We start from the raw sequence: 26851 nt of genomic DNA, 5'->3' as shown, positions 1-26851 counted from the left end.
GAGTGCTGTGCAACACAGAGAAGACAAGTAGTGATTCTGCAGCATCTTACTATGCTGATGGACAATGACTGTAATGGGGTTTGTGGGAGGGACTTGGTGAAGGGGGGAGCCTAGTAAACATAATGTTCTGCATGTAATTGTAGATTAATGGTAACAAAATGAATGAATGAATGAATGAATGAATGAATGAATGAACGAACGAACAAACGAATGAACAAGCAAGCAAGCAGGCAAGCCAGACACAAAAAAGACAAGTCTGGAGCCAAATTCATAGAGACGAAAAGTAGAATGGTGGTTGCTAGGGACTGGGAGAATAGGAAATGGAGTTGTTTGATGGGTTTGGAGTTTCCGTTGGGAGGATGAAGAAGTCCTGGGGATGGATGGTTGCACAACGGCATGAACATATTTAGTGCCACTGAATTGTATGCTTGAAATGGTTAAGATGGTAGATTTTATGTGTATTTTATTACAATTAGAAAAATAAAAATTTAATGATTAAAATGATGCATTTTATGTTATATATATTTTACCACAATTAAGAGAGTGAGAGAAAGTTGTCTGGGAAAAAGTTAGGGTCCAGGAAATGAATTGATAATCCTTCCTACGATTTGTGGGATTGGCATGAAGTGGAATCAGCAGAGATGGGGTATGGATAAGGAGTGCCCTGGGAGTAAAGGTGGAGAGAGTCACACTGAGGGCTTTGTTTCTGACTCCCCCCACCCTATATTGCATGCCTCACGGCTGGCAAATCCTGAGCCTGCAGCCGAGGACAGGAGTGGATCGGATGTGTAGTCTCCAGTGTTGGAACTACCATGGAAAATGGCTCTAGCCAATGTCAGAGAGTAGGAATGATTCAGTGTGCCAGGGGACAAAATTATGGGAAGGTCCATTGACTTTCCATCCCTTTCCAGTCTGCCTTAGGATCCAGCAGAAAATGTCCCCATCAGAGCATTAGAAGCGTGTCTGTAAAAATGTAAATGTGGGTGGAGAGCACTGAGTGTTGGTGCTGTGTGGACAGCTGTTATATGCTGTGGGTAGGAGTGTGAATTGGTATAGCCACTCTGCAGGCAGTTTGCCAAGATCTGTTAAACTGAAAACAAGCCTGTACCCTCTGACCCAGCAATCCCACTTCTCTCCCCCAGGGAAATACTTGCACATGTGCCCAAGGAGGCAGTACAAGGATATTATTCAGTGTTGCATTGTTGGTTATTGTCAGAGACTGGAAACAACCTAAATATCCAGCAATAGGAGAATGGCTAAATAAACTGGGGTATGTCCATAATATGAAATCCTCACAGCACTAAAATGAATGAAGTATGTCTGTATATTCTTATGTAGTTAGATCTTGAAGACATGTTGACTGAGAAAAGACGGTTGTCAAATTGTATCTATATTCTAATACTATTAATATATTTTTAAAAATCAAAAGTATATGCATTAGGGTATAAGCTATGCTGCTATAACAAAGAAATGCTCAAATAAAGACTTAACTTAGGTAGCTTCTTTCTCACACAACAGTCCAGAGGGAGGTGTGGCCCAGGGTGAATGGTGTTCCGATTATCTGCTGCTGCATAAAATAACAATAATTGGGGGCTCTCTTGTCCCCTCCTGGCTTGAGCCAGGAGCCTTGCCCTCTAACTTTATCTCTAAATAAAAGCTTCTGCCTTACTCTTTCTCGTAAAAAAAAATAAAATAAAATAACAATAATTGCATTTTGCTTATGGTTTTCGTGGGTCAGGAGTTTAGACCAGGTATATTGTGGATAGCTTGACTGTGCTATATGATATTAGAGGCCTTAGCTGGGAAAACTTAAATAGCTGGGAGTAGCTCACATGGCTGGGACTGGAGTCATCTGGAATCATTTACCCCATGTCGGTGCCTGAACTAGATTGACAAGAAGGTTTGTCTTAATTGTGACTAATGGTCAGAGTGTCTACATGTGGTTAGGGTTTCTATACAGCATGGTAGCCTTAAGATAGTTGAACTTTTTGCTCTAAGAGTGGGTATTCCAGCAAATGAGGTGGAAACCATATGGCTTTATGTGACTGTTTCTTAGAAATTGTTTAGTGTCAGTGCTGCCATATTTTACTGGTCAAACCAGCCACATGTATATTTTAGGGGAGGGAATAGAGACCTCACCTCTCCATGTGAAGAGTGCTAAACAGTGGGCTAGCATGCTTTAAAACCATCGTAGGGAGGAGGGCGCTGTCACATGCAGCTACCTGGGATCCAGGTTGGTTTGGCCCAGGAAGGGGAGGTGGACCATTTGCATCATGTGGCTTCCAGCTCTGCTTTCAGGGTAACCAGACCCACTGTTGCCGTATCTCAGCCAGGGAAAGCAAGAGTGGAGGGCAAGCAGTTTCTTATAAAAAATGTGGTTCAGAAGTTACCCACATCATTTCTGCTTGCATACCACTGGCTAACTCTTTGTCATACTGCTACACCTGGCTTCAAGAGAGACTGGGAAATGTCTGTAGCTGGATAGCCATGTGCCTGTTTACGACTTGGGGAGGTCCTATTAGTAAAATGAAGCAAAGGATAGTAAGTATTTGGGACAACTGGTTTTTGCAGTATTTTTCATATACATGCATATATATTTGTGTGCGTAAAGAAATAGGTCTATATAGAAATACATGGGTACATAGATTGCAGACTGAAAGGATACATAGACAAAGGTCTAGAAGAGATTGTTAACAGTGGTTACTTCTGGAGAAGGGAGAGAAGGCGGGATAGGGGTATATTCAAAACCTACTTTAGCCGTAGCTATAGTGTTTTAATTTTTAATGAGAATAATGTCTTCATATTTTACTTGTGAAATTAAATACTAATTAAAACTGGAGAGGGCCTGGTGAGCATCAGGCTGCTAATGTTGCAGTTTTGGTCTTATCTCTTTATGGTGGGACCCAACACCAAAGAGTGCCAGGAGATAGCATGGCCCTTTATCTTCCAGGAGCCTGAGCTGGCATTGCCAGAGGCTCTCATGCCAAAATGCCATCTTCTCAAAGGCTGTGCAGTCTAGTCAGGGTCTCCTGGCCCTGTCCTCTCTGGCCAGTTCTGGAGGGTTCCTTTTATTACCAGCAGATACTAGTTGAACATAGAGGGTTGTTTTTGGCCCTGAAGAATTCAAAGTGATTAAAACACAGCCTCTCTCTACAGATGACTTATTAATAACGGATAGTAAGCTGGATACTGTAGTGGAGAAAGTGGGTTTCCCGGCAATCAAAGCAAACATCACTGACACTGTGTCCCTCCTAATGGGAGACGCTGATGACAAAGCATCACTTTAGTGGCATGTCTGCCCCAAATACATAACCAAAATCCAACTGTGAGGAAATATCAGATAAACCTAGGTGAGGGGACATTCTTCAAAAGAACTGAACTGTACTTTAAAAATGGCATTGGCATGAAAGACAAAAGTTGAAGAGCTGTTCTAGACTAAAGGAGACTAAAGAGATGTGAGCAGTGGTACAAGGCAGGAGACTGACCTGCCTCCAGGATCTGGGGGAGTTGCCATCAAGGGTAGCTAGTAAAATTTGAATTTGGATGGTATTTGAGGTCATAGTATTATTGAATCAAGGTTACATTTTCTGTATTTGATAATTGTACTGTGGCTATATAAGAGAATGTCATGTTCTTAAGAAGTACTCACTGAAGTATTTAGGAGTAAAGAAGCATGTTGTCTACAACTAACTCCCAAATGGTTTAGAACAGGAGTAGGCCAACTTTTTTGGCAAAAAGGACTAGTAGTCAAGATTCTAGGCTTTACGGGCCATATGGTGTCTGTCACAACTACTCACTCTGCCATTGTGGTGCCAGAACAGCCTTAGACAATATGTAAATGAACGGGTGTGGCTGTGTTCCAATACGTTTATTTATGGATACTGAAATTTCAATTTCATATACTTGTCACATATTATAAAATATTCTTTTGATTTTTTTTTTCCAACCAAAAACGATTTCTAGCTTACTGCCCATCTGCCTGCACAAATCAGGTGGCCAGATTTGGCCTGTAGGCTGTAGTTTACTGATGCCTGATACAGAAAACACACACACACACACACACGGAGACAAAGCAAATATATCATAATGCTAACAGTTGGTGAATCTGAGTAAAGGGTATAGGAGAAGTCTTTGTACTCTTATTACAATTTTTTTTGCAAATTTTAAGTTATTTAAAAATTAAAAGTTAAATAAAAGAGAGACACAGTGTTCCTCTCTGGGGACCCTGGAAGGAAAGAGTGTGGATACTGTATGCTTCCTGGGGACCGAGGCCTCTCATCTGGGGGCCAGACCAAGTGAGACTTGCTCACAGCATTCTTTGATGTTGCTTCTGATTGTTACCTAGTCATATGTCACTGCCTTTACTTCTTCCTTATTTTCTAGTTTAATCTTCGCATCAAGGGACCCTGCTTGGTAGAAATGAGCATTTGGGCTTCTGGCCTTGCTATTTGACCATCCCTTTTTTCTCTCCCTCCACCCAAGAAAACAGTCACTGTAAATATGTTCATTGAATTAATGTTTTTAATTTCATAGCCTCCATTTTACATACTGTTTTCTCCAAATTGTTGTATTTATCTTAGATGGTCAAAAGTTGAGAGGGAGTGGATTGTCTTCCTGCATGTGGCATTATTTTGGAGGAAGTGCTGTGGCAGCAGTGTTGAGAAGTCGCTGTGTTCCATTCCCCCTGCATTGTGGCCAAATCTCTTGTATTTCCCCTGGCTTTGTGGCCCTCAATGATTACTTCTAGGAATGAGATACTGAGTTGATTGCAGTGACAGCCTGTGGTAGGGAAGGCTGCCTATGAGGGAAGAGCTATGTTTTTTTCTTAGTTGACTTAGCAAGGGCTCACTTCATTGCCAGGATGAGAAACCCAACACAAACTGGCCTAGGGGAGAAGGAATTTATTAATTCATATCACCAAGAGTATTGGATAGATAGCATTACATTCAGACCTGGCTAGATCCAAGAGCTGAAATGATGCTGTAAGAATTCTGTCTCTTACCATGTCTCAATTCTGTTTTCCTGTTTGCCTTCATTCTTAGGCAGGCTGCCCTCACTCAGCAGCCTCAGGTATACCTTTGATCAGATTAGCAAACTCAGAAGAAAGAGCCATTTCTAAACCAGTACCAGCCAGAATCCCAGAGCCGATTCTCATTGGCCCAGTGTGAGCTCAGTGTGTTCACCTCTGATCCATCAGTAGCCAGGGAATTGGAGGACACTGATTAGCCAGGCCTGGATCACATGCCCATCCTTGGCATGGGGATGGAATGTCAAACCATCTGGACTAAGAATTGATGATAGGTGGCCCCTCAAAGGCATATTTGGATGCTGTTACCATTAGAAGGATGGGATCTGGGCAGAAAAAAAACAGTTCGTTATCACACAAGTGCTGTGTTGTACTGCCTTCCCTGAATTTCGAAGCCACATCTTTGATATTGTAGTTGTGTCTTGTAGCTGTCAGACTGTAATCTCTAGTCATATCCCATTGGCACAAGCAAGCTATGAAAAAAATGACCTATTCACATTCTCCCATATGCCCTGCCTGGGCTCCTTCGTCCCTCAGGAAACTCACAGGGTCTACAGGCAGAAGCTGGAGGAGCTGACTGCACTCCAGACTCTGTGTAGCAGCTGCATCAACAAGCAGAAGACACGACTAAAAGACTTGAAGCACACACTCCAGAGGTAGGTGTGGCTGCAATTCAAAGACTTCTGGTTTTAAGGGACAGAAACCCAACTCAAAGCTGACTTGAGCAGAGAAGGGAAATTTTAATGGAAAAAACAGGCATAACTTCAGGCATTGCTGGATCCAGGGGTCAAAGTGTGTTTTTAGGAATCTGTTTTTTTCTTCTAAATTCTGCCTTCCTCTAGATTGGTTTCACTCTCAGGATAATTATTCCTTCATGGTCACCAGAATGGCTACCAGCAGTGCCAGGCCTATATCCTCCAGCCTCACTTCCTACTGGCTTGGCCATCCCAGAAGAATGAGAATTTGTCTTTCTTTAAAAGTTCTGGGTGTGATCCTCATTGACCAGAACTGGTCATACCTCTGTTTGTGAACCAATCACTGAGATCCTGGTTAGGTAAGGCTAGGTCATATGCTTAGTTCATAGACCTGGGGGATGGGATGACCTACTTGAACTATGGCGGCGGGTAGGGGAGGAGGATGAGAGGTAGTGTCCCAGAGGAAAGTTGTTATAAGAAGTCCTGTTGAGCAGGTCAACAGCAAATATCATTTTCATGGATATGGGGGCTCACCCCACCTAGGAATCTGGCGTTAAGAAGTCTGGCATGCCTGGTGGGGACATACTTCAGTTCACGACTTAGTTCGGTTCCTGAGGGCAGGATCACATGCTCACATCCGAATCCTCATGTCTTCATGGTTTGGGTGCTCTCATCCCCACAGGTGAAGGAGTTCAGTGGATGCTGTAACCCTCACCCTTCCAGGCAGGCAGGGAAACTGAGGCTCTGAGAGCCTTGTCCCAGGTCACTTAACTGGGCCTCCATTCCAGAGTGTGTGACTCCTGGTCAATTCTTCCTTTCCTTTGTGGAAAATTTTTGGTGAGGTTATGACTATACCCCTAACTTTGGCTAACTATTTGGAAATGGAGGACCATTAGTTGTGGGGTAGAATAAGGATGGTTCCATGTAATGCTATCTCCACTCTTGGAAAAACACATCTTACTGATGGCAAGACTCAGAGTCTTTTATCAATCTGGGGTTTTTCAGTCTCGGCACTCTTGATAATTCTTTGCTGCAGGAGGCTGTTGTGTAATATTTAACAGCATCTCTGGCCTCTCTCCACTAGATGCCAGTAGAACTTTCTACCCTGTTGTGATAACTAAAATGTTCCCAGACAGTGCCAAGTGTCCCCAGTGGAGAACCACTGGGTTAGAGGGTAGACCCATGAGAACCCTACTATTCTGAGAGTCTGTTTACTGACTTGTTTTTGTAGTTTTGAGAGTTAAATGTCACCAGAGAATGACAGCCAGGCCTTGATGGTTGACTGCCTATATATTCAAAGTGCTTTCCTGCTGTCCTCTTAATAACCTTCAGTTTATTCCTTTAGACTAGGGAGGACAGTATTACCAGTAGACATCCATTGTATCCATTGATATCCATATCATCCTCAATGCGTTATGTTGCATTTACTGATTTAACCGTCACAGTGGTATTGTCAGTGAGGTAGGCCTGATGCTATTTCCTGTTACTAGGTATAGAAAGTAAGGCAGAGTGGTTAAAGGACTTTGCCAAGGTCACAAGGCGAGCAGAGAGCCAGCCTCAAATTCAGAGAATACAGATGGAAAACTGAGGTTGCAAGAAGCATTGAGATGGAAAGATAGGAGAGCAGTGCCCAGAGCTTCCAGATTCTTCCTCTAGTCTTGAATAATGCCCCTGCTTCTCCTAAGCCCACACCTCTGACTACAGGTACAAGCGCCATGCCAGCCGGGAGGAAGCAGAGCTTGTTCAGCAGATGGGTGCCAACATCAAGGAGAGGCAGAACATCTTCTTTGACATGGAGGCCTACCTGCCCAAGAAGAACGGGTAGGAGCTGGGAACTCACCTCTTCCCCTGCCAAGGGCAGGTGCCCAGGCCTAGAATACCTAGTCTGTATAACTCCCACCTCCCTGTTGGGCTTGAGGTTGAAGGGAAAAGGGGGAAGCAAGGGCAGGAAAGAGAAGGAAGTGTCCTTACATGCTCATCTATGAACCCAGGAAGGGACCTCAGCCCCTGTTGTATAGTAGTGACATTTGTGGGGTAACATTTGCTAGGAACTAGATGAAGGATCTGGTTCTAGCACCTGCCACATGCCTGGTGCCACCTGGCATTAAGAGGAAAGATGTTTACTCCCAAGAGAATCAACATTTATTGAGTGCCTGCTATATACCCAGCATTGTGCTGGTAGTTCTCTTGATGTCAGTCATGTTATCCTCAAGTACCTGGTAAGTCAGAACCAGGTCCCCATTCAACAAGGTCAGGGACATTAGTGAGTATGTTGCCTAGGTAGCTCAGCCCCCGTTTGGCCAAACTAGGATGCAAGCACTAGACACTCTGAGTCCAGAGCTTGTGTTCTTTCCATCTTCCCCCTTCAGAGGAGTCCCCACTCCTCCCTCCATTGACATCACTGCCTCCCTGTTCTGGAGGAACATCCTTACAGTGTTGTATCATGGCCTAACTTGGGCTGCTAAGCCTGTATCACCATTTCATTCTGACCCTTCCTCATGGTATGGTCTAGCTCTGAGTCACAGCCTCCTGCCAGGAGGCTCACTAATCCTTTTACACTTTAAGCCTTTACTCCAGTCTCCTGCCTTTTTTCCTGTGTTTAGTTAAAAACTCCATGAGTTGAGTGGTGATGATTTTACACAGAATGAAACAACATGACCCTCTTTTACAGTGTGGCTCAAATCCACTTTCCCATCTCCAGGCTGCCCAGTCCTGTATGCATCTTACACCAGTCAGAAATCTCTGGATTAGAGAAGACAGAAAACCCAACTCAAAATTCTTTGAGGAAAAAAAGGGATTTGTTGTTCATGTAACTAAGAAGTTCAGGTGTAGCTGTACTTACAGCTGGACTCTGATGGTCAGATGATAACTGCTAAGGATCTGTCTCATTTAACTTTCAGTTAACTCTTTTCCAGTGTGTTTTATCTTAGGCAGGCTTTCTCTACAAGCTGGCCCCAGCAGCTCTGGGTTTGTGTCTTGTCTGCTTCACAGTTACAGAAGAGAAAGCCTCTTTGTTCCTTACTCCTGGGAAAAATCCCAAGACTGGTTCTCCTTGGCCTGCATTGTGTCACATGATCAGTATTGATCCAATCAGGAGGTGGTATGGCTTTGATTGGCTGAGCCTGAGTCACGTGCCTTACCTTAGGGGCCTTGGGAGAGAAGTGATTCTTGGAAGAGAAATTGTACTGCCCTTTCAGGAATTAGGGACTGTATGCTAGGAAGGAAAAATAGGTGCCCTTTTCACACCTCTGCTCCAGTTACATCAGACTGGAAATGCTCCTAGAATTTACTAATAACTAGAAAGAGGAATCCCCTTTTCCCTTTTCTCCTCTCAAACTTCTACTCATCCCTCAAAGCCCAGGACAGATGTTATCACCTCAGTGAAGCTGTTACAAACCTTTCTCCCTCAATGGAATTAGCCCTCTGCCCCTAGAATCTCATAACCCTTTATTTGCACCTTTATTAGTGTGTTAAAGTGCAGGATATTGTAACAGAAGCCCAATGATAACAGACTCAAACAAGTACGAGGTTTTTCTCTCACATAACAGTCAAGGTGATTGGGCCCAGTGTGGTGAGCTCATGAGGTCATCTAGGGACTTAGGATCCTTCCAACTTACTGCTTAACCACCCTTGGGGATATTGTCTTCATCTGCATGGCCAAACTTGGCCAATACCATCACATTCCCAGAAAGTGGGGAAGAATAAGGAATGGAGGGCAGGATCCCTGCTTACAAAAAAGCATTTGCCATTTCCTAGTGAAGCCAAACACATGCATACCCTGCAGCCCAGAAATTCCACTGTTGGTTATGTACCCAACGTAAGTGAGAGCTTATATCCTTGGAAAGGCAGATACGTATGTTCACAGCACAGAAGCTGGACACAAAAGGCCACATATTGCATTAGCCTATTCACATGAAATGTCTAGAACAGGCATATCCATAGACATGAAGTAGATTTGTAGGTGCCAGGAGCTGGGGGAAGGGAGGAATGGGGAGTGACTGCTGATGGGTACAGGCCTTCTTTTTGGGGTGATGAAAGTATTCTAGAATTAAGTAATGGTGATGGTTGCACGACATTGAGAATATACTAGAAACCATTAAATTGTATACTTCAAAAGGTAATGTTATGGTATGTGAATTGGATCTAGATTTAAAAAAGGGAATGTTCACAGCAGCTTTATTCTTAATAGCTCAAAGCTGAAAACAAGCCAAATGTTCAATAATAGCAGAATGAATAACTAAGTTGTGGTATCTCGACTCAGTGGGATACTACATACAATGAAAACTACATACAATAAAGGAATTACTGATGCCCAGACAACATGGATGAATCTCACAGACATAACCTTGAGGGAAAGGAAGCCAGGCATAAAATAGAACATGCTATGTACATTATGTGAAGTTCAAAAATGGTCAAAACTAATCCATGGTGATGGGAAACACAGCAGTGGTGACCCTTGGTGGGCAGGGAGCACAAAGGAGTCTTCATTGGCTGGAAGTTTTTTATTCTATGATCTAGGTATTGGTTCTATGGATATGTAAGTATGTAAAAATTCATCATGTTGTATACTTAAGACTTGTGCACTTATGAAACTTACAGCTTAATTTAAAAAAGAGCCCTTTTGAAATTGATGTGGAGATTGTTCACATGCCTTCACCTCATTGGCTGGAACTTAGTCACATGCTCACATTAACTGCAAGGGACCCTGGGAGATAATGGTCTCTAAGCCAGCTACAATGGGGGGGAATGGGTTAGTCCTGTCCTTTGTCACAGTTGTCACATTCTCTAATCATTATTCTCACTTGATGTGAGAATTTTACTGTGTGCTAAGCATTTTCCAACTTCTATTGCTCAGTGCATGCTTATTAAACTTGAATGTTTTTTGTTTGGGGCCCTATTCCCAGAGCTGTTAAGGAATGTGGCAGCCCTCACAGGTCTTTCCTTCCAGGCTCTACTTAAATCTGGTCCTCGGCAACGTGAATGTGACCCTTCTCAGCAACCAGGCCAAGTATGTATCCCAGATCCCCACCTGGTTTTACAGAATCCAAGGCATTTTGCTCTTTCAACTTAGGAGAGATGGGACCAAGCTAGCTTTTTTGCATAAATAAAAAAGTAACAGTTGGAGCCCTGGCTTTTCGTCTTTCTGACACTCTCCTTCTCCATGGGGAGACCACCTGGGGGAGGTTTCCTTCCTTCATTCACAGAGTTGGCAGATGGGACTGCCACTTTCCTGTGAGAAATGGGCGCTGCTCTATTCCAGGCCTTATCACACACTTTTCTCCTAGGAGGCAGGCAGTCCTGTCCACTTGAATCTATCCATTTCCAGGGGAAATGGAGCCATGGCATTTCTGATGCAGTAGCTGGTTGGGAGAGAAGACCCTGTCTCTACCTCTGCCCATCCCCATCCCAGGCCCAGAGCCCTACACCAGGAGTCCATTGATTGTCACCATTAATTCAAGGCCAAGTCTCCCCTTGAGTGTGATCGGAAGACCCTGTGGGATGTGGGTGGTGGGAGATCCAGGATCTAATGGGACTGAAAGCCCCATCCCCAGATGACATGTAGTTATTTTACTGTAAGTCTAGTAACAGGTGATCTTTCCTGGGGACGTCTGTCAGATGTAGTTACATTATTGTAAGTCTAGTAACAGGTGACCTTTCCCGTTTCCTGGGGACACCTGTCACTGCAGATTTGCCTACAAGGATGAGTATGAGAAGTTTAAACTCTACCTGACCATCATCCTGCTCCTGGGTGCTGTGGCGTGTCGATTTGTCCTTCATTACAGGTAATGGGGTGTGATGGTGCGTGGGGGCATGCAGTGGGTGGGGTCGGGGGACTCGCCTGCATCTGCAGCGATTGGTGTGATAAGGTGTAGGTAGAGAAGGGCCATTTCTCACGCAGAGTGGCAGTCCCGTCCACCCTACATCCATCAGCAAACAAAGCATCCCATCAAATGGCTGCTGAAGAAGGAAGGCACTGTGGTGGAGTAGTCAGGAAAGAGTCCAGTGGCACACCCACACAATGGGTATTATCGGGCCTAAAAAGGGATGAAGCACTGACATGTGCTACCCCATGATGAACCTTGAAAGCATGATGCTGAGTGAAAGAAGTTAATCACAGAAGGCCACGCATTGTATGATTCCATTTAAATGAAATATCCAGAATTGGCAAATCCACAGAGACAGAAAGTAGATTAGTATTTGCCAGGGGTTCTGGGGAGGGGATATGGGTACAGTTTCTTTTGGAGTGATTAGAATGTTCCAGAATTAGATAGTGATCATGGGTGCACAACTCTGAATATACTAAAAGCTACTGACCTGTATACATTAGAAGAGTGAATTTTATGGTATGTAAATTATATCTCAATTACAAAAAGAGTGAGAAAGAGGGAAAGGAATGAAAGGAAGGTAGATCTCAGCCTGCCTGAGTTTGAATCCTGGCTTTGAGACTAATTGGTTCTTACCATGCGCAGGTTCCCTCTGGGAGCCTCAGTCTCTGCATTTGTACAGCCAGGGTGGCACCAGTGTCTACTTCACAGCGCTGCTGTGATGACTCAGGTCATTGAAACTACGCAGCGGGCTCTGCCTATGCCTGGCATCCAGTGGTGGCCTTGAGAGCGCCGGCTGCTGCTGTTTGAGTAGGAGGAGGCCGTGCTGCTCTGAGAGGCCGAGGCCAGTGGCCTGAAGCTGTACTGCTCCTGGGGATTTTGTTTCTCCTTCTGGCCCTGGGTTTTCCCCCTGAAGGGGAGGAAGCCAAGTACAGCCTGGGCATTTGATCCACATGTCAGGGGGTGTTTCTAGGCAGGGAGTCCAGTTGCTGACCTGGCCACTTGAATGTCCAAACAAAGGCTTTTTAAGGCTCTGGACCTGTGCCCACTTGCTGCCTGGGCCTGGCCTATTTGCCTGGAGGGCAAAGGCTGCACACATCAGTGATGCTTGCTCACATGTCCTTCTGGAAGGGGTTAGAAGTTCTTGATGTGTAACCAGATTCCCTTGCACTGGGACCCCTGGGACCCTTATAGGGCAAACCTGTAGTGTACTGTCAAGTTCTAAGGTTTCCTGAGGGCCTGGGTATTTCCATTTCTCTCCATCCCTTTCTGTACTCATTTCCAGGAGATCTGATAACAAAGCACCACAAACCAAGTGGCTTAAAATAACAAAGATATATTTTCTCACAGTTCTGGGGGCCAGAGTCTGTGGGCAGGACTGTGCTCCCCTTGAAGGCTCTGGGGGAAGACCCTTCCTTGCTTCCTCCAGCTCCCGGCATGGCCGGCAGTCCTTGGCTTTCCTTGGCTTAAAACTATTTCAGTCTGGTCTCTGCCTCATGCACCTCAGTCCTGCCACATGGCCTCTTCCTGGGGTGTCCCTCTGTCTCTCTCATGGTCTTCTGAGGACATCAGCCATTGAATTTAGGGCCCACCATAGCCCAGCATGACCTCACCTTAACTAATTACATTTACAAAGACCATGTTTCCAAATAAGGTCATATTCTGAGATCCTGGGTGGACATGCATTTTTGGGGGGACAATATCAACCCAGTGTGCCTTCTGCGGGCTAAAATAGGACAGGGGTGGGGTGCTGGATGAGCAGCTCATCTCTGTTCCCTCACCCTCAGGGAAAACTGCCCTGCTGTTTAACCTTGGGCAAATGACCTAACCTCTCCCCGCCTCAGATTCTTCACATAGAAAATGAGGATATCAAGAGTGTTTTGGCAGGGTGGTTGTGAGGACTGGATGAGTTGTTTGTTGTATTCAGAGCAGTGCCTGGCACACAAGTGCTGTGTAAAAGTTAGTGGTGGTTGTGATTACCACCACCACTTTGTGCAAGGTTGGCAGGCTCAGAAAAGATCCACCTTAACAGCCAGTGCATCCTAGGAGCAGGGCTTTCTTTCCTTACTCTTTCTTCCTTGGGATTGCTTCCTTGCTGGGTGCCCCACCCGAAGGCCCTTCCATGACCCTAACCTACGTGTAGCATGGCCAACATCCTTCAGAGCCCAGGGTTCTGGGTCCAGCTCTGCCAGTCATGGGTTTTGTGACCTTGAGTGGAGCCCTTGACCTCTCTGTTTCTGCTTCCTTATCTTTCCCATGGCCAGAGGACACCCACTCTACTCTAGGCTCAAAGAGTGGGTGGAGAGTGTGATGCTTCCTTCTTCCACCATCAGGCCAAGAGGCTGTGTCTAGGTGAGATTGTTGGGACCAGGTTGGGAAGCAGGCAGAAAAGAGGTGGTTAGAGTTAAGTGTGGGTTTGGATCTCAGTCCTGAGCAACTCACTTCCCCTCTCTGAGCTTCAGTTTCTTCATCTGTAAAATGGGAAGTAGTATTAGTTTGGGTTCCCCTAGAAGAGACCCCCAAGACAAGCATTTGAGTGCCAGTAGCTTATTTGGCAGGAGATCCCAGAAAACACTGGTAGGGGAATGGGAAGTGAGACAGGAGGGGCCGTCCTGTGGACACCTGGAGCTCAGTGCTGCTGAGATCTGGGGATGTGCCTCAGTTAATCTGCCTAAGGGGCAAGGGAGCAGGGGTATTTATCCTCTAGCTACTACTGCTCAGGGGAATTGAGGACTTCTCCCTGCGGGTGTTAACTCCCCTGTGCTCCTGATCTGCCGCACACACACCAGCAGAATAAGATGTCAGGGAGTTCTTAAGCTCATCTTATAGACAATTCAGGCCATAGAGGTTTTTTTTTTTTGTATGTGCAACAAAGTTTATAGATGGTTTGAGGGGGCAGAGGGGATTTACATCTTGACATTGTAGACAGTTTAAAATAGAATATTAGGTTTCCTGCTTAAAACCTTATTACCATCCCACCAGAAATCTCTCATCAGACAGTAAGAATTTAGAAAGTTGTGAGGTTGATGTGGGCTGAATGGTGGGGGAAGGAGAGAAAGCCTCAGCTGGAGTCTTAAGGGCAGGCAGGGTCCTGTATGAAGGTGAGGAGGGGAGGCATTCTAGGGGAGGCCAAGCTCCCTGAGCCTTCCTTGGGACCTAGAAAGTTTCCAGAGGCGTGCCTGTACAGGCAGCCCTCACCCTGGTTTGCTGTTCTGCTGCACTGGGGCCAGGACAGCTGTCCCTGGTTCTGATGCCTGCTTCCCTCCGTGGGGCTGTTTCTCCATTCCAGGGTGACAGATGAAGTCTTCAACTTCCTGCTGGTATGGTATTACTGCACCCTGACAATTCGGGAGAGCATTCTCATCAGCAATGGCTCAAGGTAATCGGGGGCCCAGCTTTGTGGTGAGTATAAGGGGATCCAAAGGGAAATCTGTCCTGGAGGGGAGGCAGGTGAGAGCTGTCACCCTCCCAGCCTGTACTCCCTTCCTTCTTGAGGGGGGTGGGTCCATGACTATCCAGACCCAGGGAGAAGGAAAACCAGGTTGCTACAGAGTCACTTGCTATGGTCCATCTCTTGCTTACAAGAAACTCTAACTCAAGTGGGTTTAACACAACAGGAACTTGTTTTCTCATATCAAGAAACTGGTCCACTGGGACAAACTTCAGGTAAAGCTTAATCCAGGTGCTCAGACAATGTCATCAGAACCCAGTTTCTCTCCATGTGTCACCTCTGCCTTCTACTTTGTTGTCTATATTCTCAGGCTCCATGTAGAGTCACCCACCAGCTCCAGGCTCACATCTTTATTTCTAGCATTCCCAGCAAAACAGGGCACATCCTCTCTTCCAAGAGTTTCACTGGGTCCTTCTGGTGCTTGCTGATCGTGTGCCCATCACTGAGCCAGTCACTGTGGCCGGAGAATGCATGACTGCGATTGGCCAGGTTGAGCTTCTGCATGCCCTGTGGCCCTCCTTAGAAGCCTGGAAGCTTCCTGGAAGCTTCAGGAGTAGAATGGTTCCCCAGAGGAAAATGGGATACTGTCACTAGAAGGACAAGTGGGTTCTGGTGACGAGAGTGCATGGTCCCCCACGGGAGATGGGAAGGATGGTGGACAGATGCTGAGGGCCTGGGGCCAAACCTGCCTTGTCCCAGAGCCACTGCTGGGGAGGAAGATGGCTAGGCTGAGAATGAATACCCCTGATTTCTGGTCCCAGTGCTGTCACCCAAAAGATCCATGACCTGGGACAGTTGATGTCCCCTTTTGGACTGTTTCAGACACACTATTGTGTCTCAGTGCTGCTGAATCTAAACTAAGCACTGTTGGGGTCCCCTGGTTCCTCTATATCTAAAGGCCTCCAAGGACAGGGAGCCCCACTGTTTTCTTTCAGTCTCCTTTCTGCCTGCCTGTGTCTGAGCTGAGAGTCTCAGGAACATTAAGATCCATGACCTGCCACCTGCAGGACCCATTTTCCGAAGGTCAGATTCCTTTGTGGGGTGGCTGGCTGAATCTCTGTGTGCTATTCATGTCCCTGTTCTTCCAAAAGTAATAGTCACCCACCCCCTCCCCACTTGCTCCCTTCTGGGGGCTAGTAAGGAGCAGCCAGCACCTGTGTGTTTGAGATTGTGGGCATTAGCCAAACCCCAGGTAATATGCTACCTTCTCGCCTTTCCGCCCAGTGGTCTGTTATGGAAGGTGTCTCCCCTGCCGGGCCTTAACTGGAATATAGAGGCAAGAGGTAAGGACCAGGGAACAGAGATTCTTAGGTACACATCCCTGTAGCATGTAGCCCTTTAGAAAAAAAAAAATCAGTGTTTCTCAAACTGCACTCTTGTCCCATCCATGCCATTTTTGGCAAAAGCACATATCACCTCAATGATAGTTTTCTCACATTTTAAACCAACCTTCTCCTTTTTCTTTTTTTTTTACTTAAATAAGTATTAGTTTATTCCAGAAGGAAATTTTATTTCACCACTGTACATGGAAAACCAGCATCACTTGCAGGAAAGAGGAAGTAGCGTAAAAATCTTTTCATTTTCATTGTATAACTTAACTGAAGTCAATTACTCTTGCTTCCTGAAGGCTCTAAGCTTGAGGTCTGCTCTCTCTGTGTATATACATGTGTAAAAAGGGATATTAGCAGATCTTGAGAGGCATTAAAGCTGTACTAGCATCTAACCAAGATGCTCTCCTTGACTTAATCAGGAGAATGGAAAGAGAAGTGAAAAGTGATTTCTCACCATGTGATTCTCTAACATCTAGTGTTATGTTTGATTATCATCTAAAGTTCCTCCTGCTTTGGGGAACGCTGAAGTAGAAAATCTTACCAAATAAATAACATTCATAGTTCTCCTTAATTTTAGTTTACCAGAGGTTACCAGAGAAAAATTGTACCTTTCTGCTTTGGGTGTGGTTGGAGGGGAGCCAGGGTAGTATATAATGGGGAAATGGGGCCAGGGCAACTGGCAAGGCATCTTTGTCAAGGATCCTCTTCCTGTACCTGTGGGTTTGTCATCTGTCTTGCAGCTTCACCATCCTGATGGACTCACATTAAGAGCGTTCAGGGGCATGCTACATGTCTGCCAGTCACTGATACTTTAGTAAGAGTTACTCTGGTCAGCTCTTTTTCTAGTATGATATGTTGTGAATGGGAGGTTACCAGAGAAAAGGAAACAGGACTGACTGGAGGTCCCCGCAAGTGTGAGGCACACCAGGAAAATGGGGCAGGGAACAAATGGGAGAAGAACCTGGTTCCAAAGCCAAGTGTTATTCAGCTACTTTAGCAGGGGCTTTTCTGGGGCCTCCTTGGAGCTCATGTTCTTATGGGACAGCAGGGCTGTTTCTGAGCTTGTAATGCAAAGCTCTCCATGTGGGTCCACTCTTCCCCCCAATCTGTCATTTTTCACACATTTGTTGAGCATCTCCCAGGAGCCAGACACTGAACTAGGAACTCCAGGATAGCTCACACTCTGTGCCTTTTGGGAGCACTTGGAATTGTTTTTAAAAAGATCCACTCATGGCAAACATGGTTCAGGAATCTCCAATTGTAATGGCACTGGTCCTCTAGGCCTGTCTTCCCTCTGGCCTGGGCTGGGGTTTGGATGTGGTGGTGAGTCTGAAATGGGTGAGGTTTCTCATCTTCTGGAATGACTGTGGAAGTTGTGGCCAATTTATAGGGGCATGGCAGGTGGGCCAAACCTGAGTGACTAAAACATGTGACTCATCCTCAGTATCTGTTTGATACTTAGCCTCCTTCCTCCCCAGCTCCTTCTTGGAGCTGATTTCTCCAGGGAGCAGGCAAGGGAGCTGCCTTAGAGGTTCCCCGTTGCAGCTGGCGCTTACCAGGGAATAGCAAAGAGAGAGCACGTGAGGAGCGGGGAGGGGTCCAGACTGGGAGGAACTCTGCCTTTCTCATTTCAGAAGCATCCCAGGGCCAGTGCAGGAGCTTAGGAGTGGTACCCAGTAAACACCCCTTGGGCTTTGTAGAAATTAATCAGACTCAAGCTTTGCAGTGAAGGATTGTTCTTGGGGCCATGCCAGCGTTCCAGAGACAGCAGAGCTGAGCCATATGGGCTTCCTGGAGTCTTGCTGCTCTGTTTTGTTCTGTTCCCCATTGCATCTGAGACCTGAATTAGGGCTGTGGTCAGGGAACCAGGTCTAGAGAATTGGGGATGTGCAGGGACCCCGCATGTGGAATGGAGCCACCCTTGGTTTGTGTCTGATATCTCTCATCTGAGATGTAGTCCATTAACTCAGTTACTGCAATAAGCAAATCAATTTACTTTGCAAATTTTACAAATGAGGGAAAACCACCAGTAGGAGTAAACATGAAAGGGGAACATATATATGGGGGCATATAAATAGTCCAAAGAGGTGAAAAGGTTTCAAACAACATTAACAGCCCCATCCTCATCCTCATCCCTTTGTCCCCTTGCTGCAGCCCAGGCTGGCGTCCCACTGCATCACAAACCGAGAGGAAAAAAAACTCCTTTCCTCTGCAGATCTAGCTGCGATCTTGAAACAGGCTTCTGATTGGCTATTCTCAGGGCACATGCTCATCCCTGAGCCAATCACTGTGGCTGGAGGGATGCAGACCCCTGATTGACTGGCTCTGAGTCATGTACCCAGTTATATTCCTCACCTGCAATGCAATTAACCTAGACTGAGTGTGGGGGTGAGGTGGTTCCCAGAAAGCCAGGGTGGGAACCAGAATTGAAGGTGATTGATAAGCAAAACAGCAGCCGTACAGCAGCCGTCCCCTACAGTTAGTTCTGGGCCAGAATTAATTGTGAGTCAGGAATCACAGTGGCTTTTCAGCCCATGGGTGTCTGGTTCCAACCTGCTTTTATAGAGGCCTTTCCCAGGATGCAGAGGTGTAGGGGGTGGCAGGTGAAGGAGGGATCCTCAGTGTAGAAGCCATTCACACAACCGTCCAGATGACCTGAAGCTCAGCCAGAAACTGCTGAAATTGTAAAGTGAGTGGTGCACATACCTGTGCACACATGCAAATGTAGCTAAGGTGTCCTGAAGGGAGGACTGTGGTCTCCTGGGCCCAATACTCCGTTCTTGCCATGTGTGCATCTCTCTTCTTGGGGCATCCATTGACTGCTCATTAGAAAACCCACAAGCCTTTGCAGGCTTCATTTCTGTGGCAAATCAGGCCCAGAGAGTGACATGATTTTAGAGTTTCTTTTTGGGATGATAAAAATATCCTAAAATTTATTATGGTCATGGTTGCACAATTCTGTGAATATACTAAAAACCACTGAGTTGTATACCTTAAATGGGTGAATTGTGTAGTATCTGAATTTTATCACAATAAAACTGTTACATAAACACACATTCACATGCACAACACCAGCCCAGAGTCCTGGGGTGTACAGATGGATGATGGGGCTTGTGAGTGCCACACTGGGGAAGGAGCAATTTCTAGCCTCTCCCAGGGCCACTGAGCTGTTTATTGGCGGCATCTGTCAGAGCTGGGCTCTGGGCATTGAGAGCTGTGAAATTAAAAGCTGCTGCTCATCCAGGCTTGCTGCACAGACGGAGAGAGGGCATTTCTTGGGGGGCTTCAGGGAGTAGGACAAAGGACCAGGGCTTGCCAAGACTTGAGGGCTTGTGTGGGGCTTTGTAGAGAACTGGGGAGGTTCCAGAGATGCTTCTTGTGTGCTCTTCAAGCTGAAGTCTGAGGATAGGGCCAACTGTCTTTTCTATTGGAAAATTAAAGCCAAGGGCCCTCGTAGACCCTGACAGGCAAGAAGGGGATATGGGGAGGGGGAGACTGGGAACAAAGGAGCGGATGGCCTCTCATCCTGCTCTGTGAACTCCCTTGGCACCTGCATCAATCTTCTGTCACCTCTGTGCTGGTGGCATCTAGAGCAGCTGCTGCTTTGACCAGCCACACTCCAGGACATCATTCATTTCAATGTGTATTAAGTGCCTACTGTTTACCTGGTGCTGTTAGTGCTAGGAATAAAGAGCCACAAAAAACCTTGCTCCTCACCACAACCCTTGGGACATCCATGGACCATGGTGTGAACTCCTAATTTATGTCCAGAACTATTGTAGGGCTGCAAAGAGAAGAGATTACTAAGATTTAGTTCCTGCTCTTACAATGTCTGTTCTGGTTGGAAGGTTTTTCAGACCACTCAGACCCACTTATTAGGGCAATGCAAATCAAAACCTCAATGACACACCAATTTTCATCCAATAAAATCAGAAATGTAAAAATTTGGTGTCCACCATTGGTGTGGGCTTGGGGAACCAGACATTCTCCTCTATTGTCAATGTGTTTGTACATTGGGTTGGCTATCATTTTTGGAGGGCAATTTGACAAGTTACAATGCACACACACTCTGACCCAGCCATCCTACTGGGACAGGGAGGCGGGGTGGGGTCCTGGTAAGGTTAAGATGTGTTCTTAGCATAGAGTGAAGCCCCTGGAGGCCCAAGTGCTTCTGTGGGTCTGGTGGCTAATCTGTGAGTGGTTATGTCTGATGTGCATCTCTGCAGGACAGAGAAACAGGCAGAGTCATGGCTTGGGTCTGTTTCATGGCTATTTTAGGGCTCAGAGGGGCCCCTGCACTTACAGACTGGAAGGCAGGGAGAGACCTGTACTTCCTTCCCCACCTGAGCACCTTTCCTTCTCTTCTCTCCAAGAATTAAAGGCTGGTGGGTTTCTCACCACTACGTGTCCACGTTCCTTTCTGGAGTGATGCTGACCTGGTGAGTGGCTCCTACTACCTCTGCTCACCCTCCCCAGGGGGGTGAATGGGGAGTTGTCAGTGGGCGAGGGGTCTGGATGGGGGCGCTTTCCAGGGCCTTGGGCCATGCAGGAAAACATGAGCATAAACCAGACCACAGGGAACCCCAAGCCATCTGGGCAGTTCTCTAGGGAATGTCTAGTTGGCTTACTGGCTGGAGCAGAGGTGACAGGGAGCAAGGCTGGATAGGAACCAGCACAGGGATGAGGCTGCGGCAGCAAAGGAGACTTAGATGGAGGGAGGAGGAGTCAGCAGGAACCTAGGCTTCACAATGACTACCTGGGCTGCCATGGTTCTGTAACATAGAACCTAATCCAACCCCGGGGGCACTGGTGATAAAGGACAGAAGTTGGGGACCTGGGTTTAACTAGGTAAAAGCTTTTCTTCTCTCTTAGCTGGAGGTGGGTGGGTGTCAATGTCTGATTTCATAGCGTGCCTCACCTTTGCTGTCCCCACTTCTCTTCAGGCCCAATGGACTAATTTACCAGAAGTTTCGTGATCAGTTTTTAGCATTTTCCATATTTCAGAGTGAGTATGTTGCCTGAATTCAGGGGAGGAGGCACAGTTTCCTGTGGCTATTCACTGATACAGGCCCCTGTCACCTCTTGGGAGTGGTGTGAGGAAGGGAGACAGGGGAGATCCCTGGCCAGCCTGGGGCAGAGGAGGGTCCCAGAAATCCAGAACATGGCTGTCTCTCCCCCAGAGCAACTCCATCCTACCACCCAGCCCCCAGCTCTCAGAGAGGATGGCCTGACCCACCCCTACCACCAGGAGCCTCTGTCACCACCCTTTCCTTCCCCAGATCAGAACTTGCAACCTTAGGGTACTGAGTGTTGTTGGGGGCACTATTTTGCTACCTTCAAAATGGAAATATATGTTCTTTTGCTCATTTAAGAATAGTTCTGGATTTATATGCAGTTGGTTCCAGGGCTCACCTCTGCAAAGGAATTGCTTGGCTGACTGGGCACAGAGAGAGCTGTTTTCCACCAAGTACCTGTTTGCTCCCTTTGAATTTTATACTGTGTACATACTGTGCTATTAAAAAATGCAATTTTTAATTTTTAAATAAAACCTTGCTTGCAAACAAATACAAATATATAAAACAGAGTGAAAACAACAGATCTATGTCCTTTCAAACATTTTTATTCATAAATATGTATAATCTGTAAATACAGTATCCCTGTGTACATACAAGCTTTGCTTATAACCTTTTTTTCTTTTAATAATTATGGGTATTATTCCACATCAATACCCAGAATTCTACCTTCTCGTTTTGAGTGACTACCAAATATCCCATTGTATAGAACTGTCTCTTGCTGTCTTGGCATGACACACAGCTCCCAGGTGGTGCTGCCATTCCAGCAAGCATCTGTTGAGTGCCTACTGCATGCCTAGGAAAGCTCTACAAGGTTTTAGTCTGGTTAGGGCTTAGTTGGGTCCTCAGATAATCTAAGAGGGTGTGTGTGTGTGTGTGTGTGTGTTGGGGTGTTGTGTGTGTTGGGGTGTTGTGTGTGTGTGTGTGTTGGGGTGTTGTGTGTGTGTGTGTTGGGGTGTTATGTACCCTGGTGTGTGTGTGTGTGTGTGTGTGTTGGGGTGTGTGTGTGTGTGTGTGTGTGTTGGGGTGTTATGTACCCTGGTGTGTGTGTGTGTGTGTGTTGGGGTGTTATGTACCCTGGTACCCCCTTGCCTGCCACAGGCCTGTTGCCCAATCCCCCAGGCCCTGAGACAAACCCTGTGTTCTTCCTGCAGGCTGTGTCCAGTTCCTGCAGTATTATTACCAGAGGGGCTGCCTTTACCGGCTGCGGGCCCTGGGGGAGAGGAATCATCTGGACCTCACGGTGGGTGAGTAGCCCAGCCTGGGCAGGTGGAGGGACAGTACTGGCCCCTCCCTGCTCCCCCAACACCCTGCCCCAACTCCCCACACTGGGAGCACATGCCAGTAAGAACATAACAAGACCTGCCATGCACAAAGCCTGAGTTGCTTTTCATAATTCATCATGGATTCTATTTCAGCTGACAAGCTGAGGCCAGCTGTGTGCCAGGCCCTCAGTGCTGGCTTCTTTCTTATCCTTTTAAAAAGTCTATTTTTGTCTGTGTCTTGTACATAATGTTAGCCTAGTGTTTCTGTGCTTATGAAATTTATGTGTAATATCAAACATAAATATATATATGTATATACATTGGGAATGTGTGCTTATCATTATTATTTTTTTAATTCATAGGGGTGGGTGGGTACCTATTCAGAAAAGCTTGAAGACCTCTCTAAGCTTTCAGGGGAAACTGTTTTTTATAAACTGCCAGCTCTTGAGATAGTGATTTTCATCAAATTACTCTGCAAAGTAGGCTCTACTTTGTCAAGACTTGATTGAAATGATGAATGCAAAAGTCCATTAAATGTATATCATCTATATTTCTGCTAAAAAATATTTAAGTTCATTATAAAATGCAAACGCCCACACAAATTAAATAAATTATTTAGAAACATTGTGCTTCACACATGAGTATTCCTTGAGCGTTGCCAAGCCCACTGTAGTTCCTGGTGACGTGATGTGTGAGAGCATTCAGGCCTGATGACAGGTGTTCTGCGTATTCTCTGGGTTATTTTCATACTGAGCATTCATCCACCTACGAGAGGTGAAAGCTGCGCCCCTGCCCTGTTTTTGTTTGTGTCTGGCTGATCTTGGGGCGACTGGAATGGCTGGGAAGTGGGTGTTTGGTGAGGCAGCCAAATCCTTCACATGGGCCCTTCACTTCTTCCTTCCTCTCCACAGAAGGATTCCAGTCCTGGATGTGGCGGGGCCTCACCTTCCTCCTGCCTTTCCTGTTCTGTGGCCACGTGAGTCCTCCTGGAGTTTGTGGGTCTCATCTGCTCTGGGCTAACCCCCCTCGAACAGGTCTTCTTCCTCACTCACCAGCCGTCCCTGAGCTGGGCTCCACAGGGTCCTAGTGCTAGAACAGCCCCAGGGGTCTGGGATGCCTAAGGCAGAACCCAGAACTGGCCCTCAGCATCAGCGTGCCCAACCCCAGGCTACTCTGGCCTAGGATGCCAATTTCGTTTTGAGGGTTGTCAGTGTCTTAGGGCAGTTAATACCAGAAGCTGGGGACCTGGTCCTCTCCATGGGTTTTTCTTACGTGGGTCCCTGGGGGGATCAGGTGGAGTAACCGGTGCCTGCCTTCCTTCTCTCCAGTTCTGGCAGCTCTACAATGCTCTCACGTTGTTTGAGCTTTCCAGCCATGAGGAATGCAGAGAATGGCAGGTATGGGGTGTGTGTGCATGCATATGCGACTGTGTGTGGTGGGGGGGTGGGGGAGGGTCCTGGGGTTCCGGTGAAGGCTGGGTGGGCTTGGGAAAAATTATTTGTTCAGCCACCCTTTACCCCCACCATGGGGCTCTGCTGTCCAAAGCTCCCTCTGCTGGGGCTGGGAGCTTGTGGGAGGAAATTTGGGAGACCAGGGAACCCCCTCTGAGAATCCCAGGGAGGTTTTGCTCCATGAAATGCTCTGCAGGGTGGAGGGAGGAGCCCCCGCCAGAACCCTGCCTGACCCTGTGGACTCATGCCCTTCACCCAGTTGACCCAAATCTGTTTTCTGATGGCTGAGCCCTGGAATTTTGGGGGTGCTGAGGCCCTGGGCTAGGGTGGGTGACTCAGCAGAGAGCTAAGCCCGGCTGGCACAGCCTTCCCTTCTCTCTGCCCACCTCCTGCCCTGGGCACTCTTGTGTTCTGCACATCCCACCCAGGTGTTCGTGCTGGCGCTCACATTCCTCGTCCTCTTCCTCGGCAATTTCCTGACCACACTCAAAGTCGTGCACACCAAACTCCAGAAGAACAGAAACAAGGCGAAGAAGCCGTGAGCCCTGGGACTCGTGCACCCCTCGAGCCCTTGAGACTGCAGGGGAATTCCAGCCAGCACCTTTGCTGCCTGTTTCCTCCCAACACCTCGGGTCAGAGGCCAGTGAGAGCAGCCACCTCAGGGCCCAGGGGCATCGCTGGGACCTGTTGGACAAAAGGAATGTGACCCCAGACTGTCCTTGCAGTGTTAGCCTGCCCCAGCCTCCCTATTTATGACAATATTTAATATGGGGTCCTCTGGACTTCCCTAGCACCCTGCCTTCCCCCTGTGCCCTCTCGGCCAAGACTGGGTTAGTCTTCCTGGTGGGTGGGCCTAAAGCCTCAGGGAGCCCCTCTCTGCCTGCTTCTGTCATTTGAGCCCCTCTGGTTGGGGCTTGGATGTGCTTCACTGGGGTTGGAGTTATGCTGACCTGCTACTTACTGAGACCTAGGTGGGGGTGGAAGGAAATCCCTCAGCATCCTGTGGAGCCTCTTTCCCCAGCCCACCTTCTGCTGTAAGCCTCACCGTCTCCCGTCTCCGAGCTTCTGCCCTGGGGATATTTAAGTTCTCAGAGAACTATTGTCTGTCTGTGCCTCTGCTCTTTGTGGTTCTGTAGTCTCCCGCCTGCTGGCCACCTTAGCAAGGTGGCTCTACCTCCCTGAGGCCGGAGTGGTTTCTGACTGGTGGTCACCACCAGAGGGCACCCCAGCCTCTGCTGCATTTGGGTTGTCTGAAGGCGTTTTTGACACCTGAAAGTTTGCTTCCTGACCTCCACCCCTTCCCGAATTCTTGCAGAGAATACTCAGGGAGTGGGACCAAGATCTTCAGCACTGGCTGGGACTTAAGCCATCATGGAGGTCACCCCCTCCTGGCCAGAGGTGCTGGAATGTGGGGGGAAGAGTATGAGCAGGCTCAGGCAGGTGTGCTGGTCACTTGGTGTAGATTGTGTCATTGTGGGGAGGGTTACACGCCAACAGGTTTGGTGGAATGTTCTGCCCCTTCTCCCACACATGGGCCTCAGGTGCCCTTAACTACTTGCCTACAGATCCCTTTTCACCAGAGCTCACAGCTGGTGTCCAGTCATGCTTTGGTGCTCAAAGGGGATCACATTTTTATAATGAGTTACATTTTTTAAATATCAACTCCTACCCCAGTATAATGCCACATAAAAATCCAGATTTCTACTTTCTCTAGAAAGATCTGTTGACATTCCCACTGGGCAGCCTCAGCTGGGCTGAGCTGCCTGCCTGCCTGGAGTCGGGTGCGTGTTTTGCTACAGGCACCACCACCCCCTTTTATACCTTCCCAGCTTCACTCCTTTGGGTCTTCTACATGGCTCTTTAGGCATTTGGGTTTGCCCTAGACCAGGAGTCAACAAACTTACTCTGTAAAGGGCCAGGTGGTAAATATTTTAGGTTTTGAGGGTCAGATGGGTTCTGTCACAACTATTCCAGTCTGCAGTTGTAGGGCAAAAGCAAATGCATGAATGAATGGGCATGGCTGTGTCCCAGTAAAACTTCATTTACAAAAACAGGCAGTGGCCAGATTTGGCCCACAAACTGTAGTTTGCTGACCTCTGCATCCTAGATCATCATTTGTCCATGAGGCCTTGGACCAAATGCTCTGTTGACTCCCCAGGACATGGCAGGGTCTTAGGGAGCCCTGATGCAGTGGTGTGGATTTCAGAAGCCTTGTTCCCTAGCAGTGGACTTCACAGAGGCTCAGGCTTAGTGTGGCCGCAGCACTGGGTAAGGGGGCTGAGGCAGGAGATACCGGGCAGGACAGGAGCCACTTGAAGCCATTATCCCATTTTTAGGTAAAGCTGACTCCTAGGCTTACTTAGGAACCAAGCAGCTCCCAATCTCTTGGGTATTCGAGTCATCTGGGGCACTTGTTTAAAAACTTGTGGACCCCCAACTCTAGGCATTTCAGAAAGAGGTTCATAAATCTGCAACTGGGGATTGATCGGGTTTGTTCTAGCAGGAGGCCAGGGTGGTCTCAGCTCCAGAATTCCTCATCTTGGTGAAGTGGAGGCTGAACTGGGCAGATGGAGGCTGATGGCTATTTAGATGAGCCAATGATGTCCTTTTGCAGATAGGGAAACAGTGTAAAGATAGAGCTGGTTTGCCCATGATCACTCAGAGCTGATACCCCTTTTCACCTTGAGTTCCTGGCAGTAGGGCCTTGCAGGTGAGGAGACCCCCAAGCAGGGGTT

General features: G+C 47.2%; 1 protein-coding gene across 5 annotated transcripts in view; it reads left to right on the top strand.

Moving 5' to 3' along the window:
• Positions 1-25215, top strand: part of TMEM120B (transmembrane protein 120B) — a 34945-nt gene extending 9730 nt beyond the window's left edge. Inside the window, exons 2-12 of one of the 5 annotated variants that reach the window (XR_005060206.2) lie at positions 5564-5682; positions 7426-7542; positions 10670-10729; positions 11409-11504; positions 14836-14925; positions 15164-15212; positions 15358-15486; positions 15933-16020; positions 16222-16280; positions 20702-20767; positions 21272-21333. Coding sequence is in view for 3 of the 5 variants with exons in the window: in XM_017649349.3 (XP_017504838.2) it covers positions 5564-5682; positions 7426-7542; positions 10670-10729; positions 11409-11504; positions 14836-14925; positions 20702-20767; positions 21272-21333; positions 22555-22647; positions 23577-23641; positions 23994-24062; positions 24545-24658 (951 nt within the window). In the remaining 2 variants the exon portion in view is untranslated. Of the gene's footprint in view, positions 1-5563; positions 5683-7425; positions 7543-10669; positions 10730-11408; positions 11505-14835; positions 14926-15163; positions 15213-15357; positions 15487-15932; positions 16281-20701; positions 20768-21271; positions 21334-22554; positions 22648-23576; positions 23642-23993; positions 24063-24544 lie in introns of those variants that run through there. The other 4 variants (XM_017649350.3, XM_017649349.3, XR_005060205.2 and 1 more) reach the window with 4 other exon arrangements.
• Positions 25216-26851: the final 1636 nt, after the last annotated feature.

Source organism: Manis javanica, chromosome 15 (genome assembly GCF_040802235.1).
Source record: "Manis javanica isolate MJ-LG chromosome 15, MJ_LKY, whole genome shotgun sequence".
NCBI classification, from domain to species: domain Eukaryota; kingdom Metazoa; phylum Chordata; class Mammalia; order Pholidota; family Manidae; genus Manis; species Manis javanica.
The sequence above is the reverse complement of the archived record's forward strand: the minus strand, read 5'-3'. Positions and strand labels throughout refer to the sequence as shown.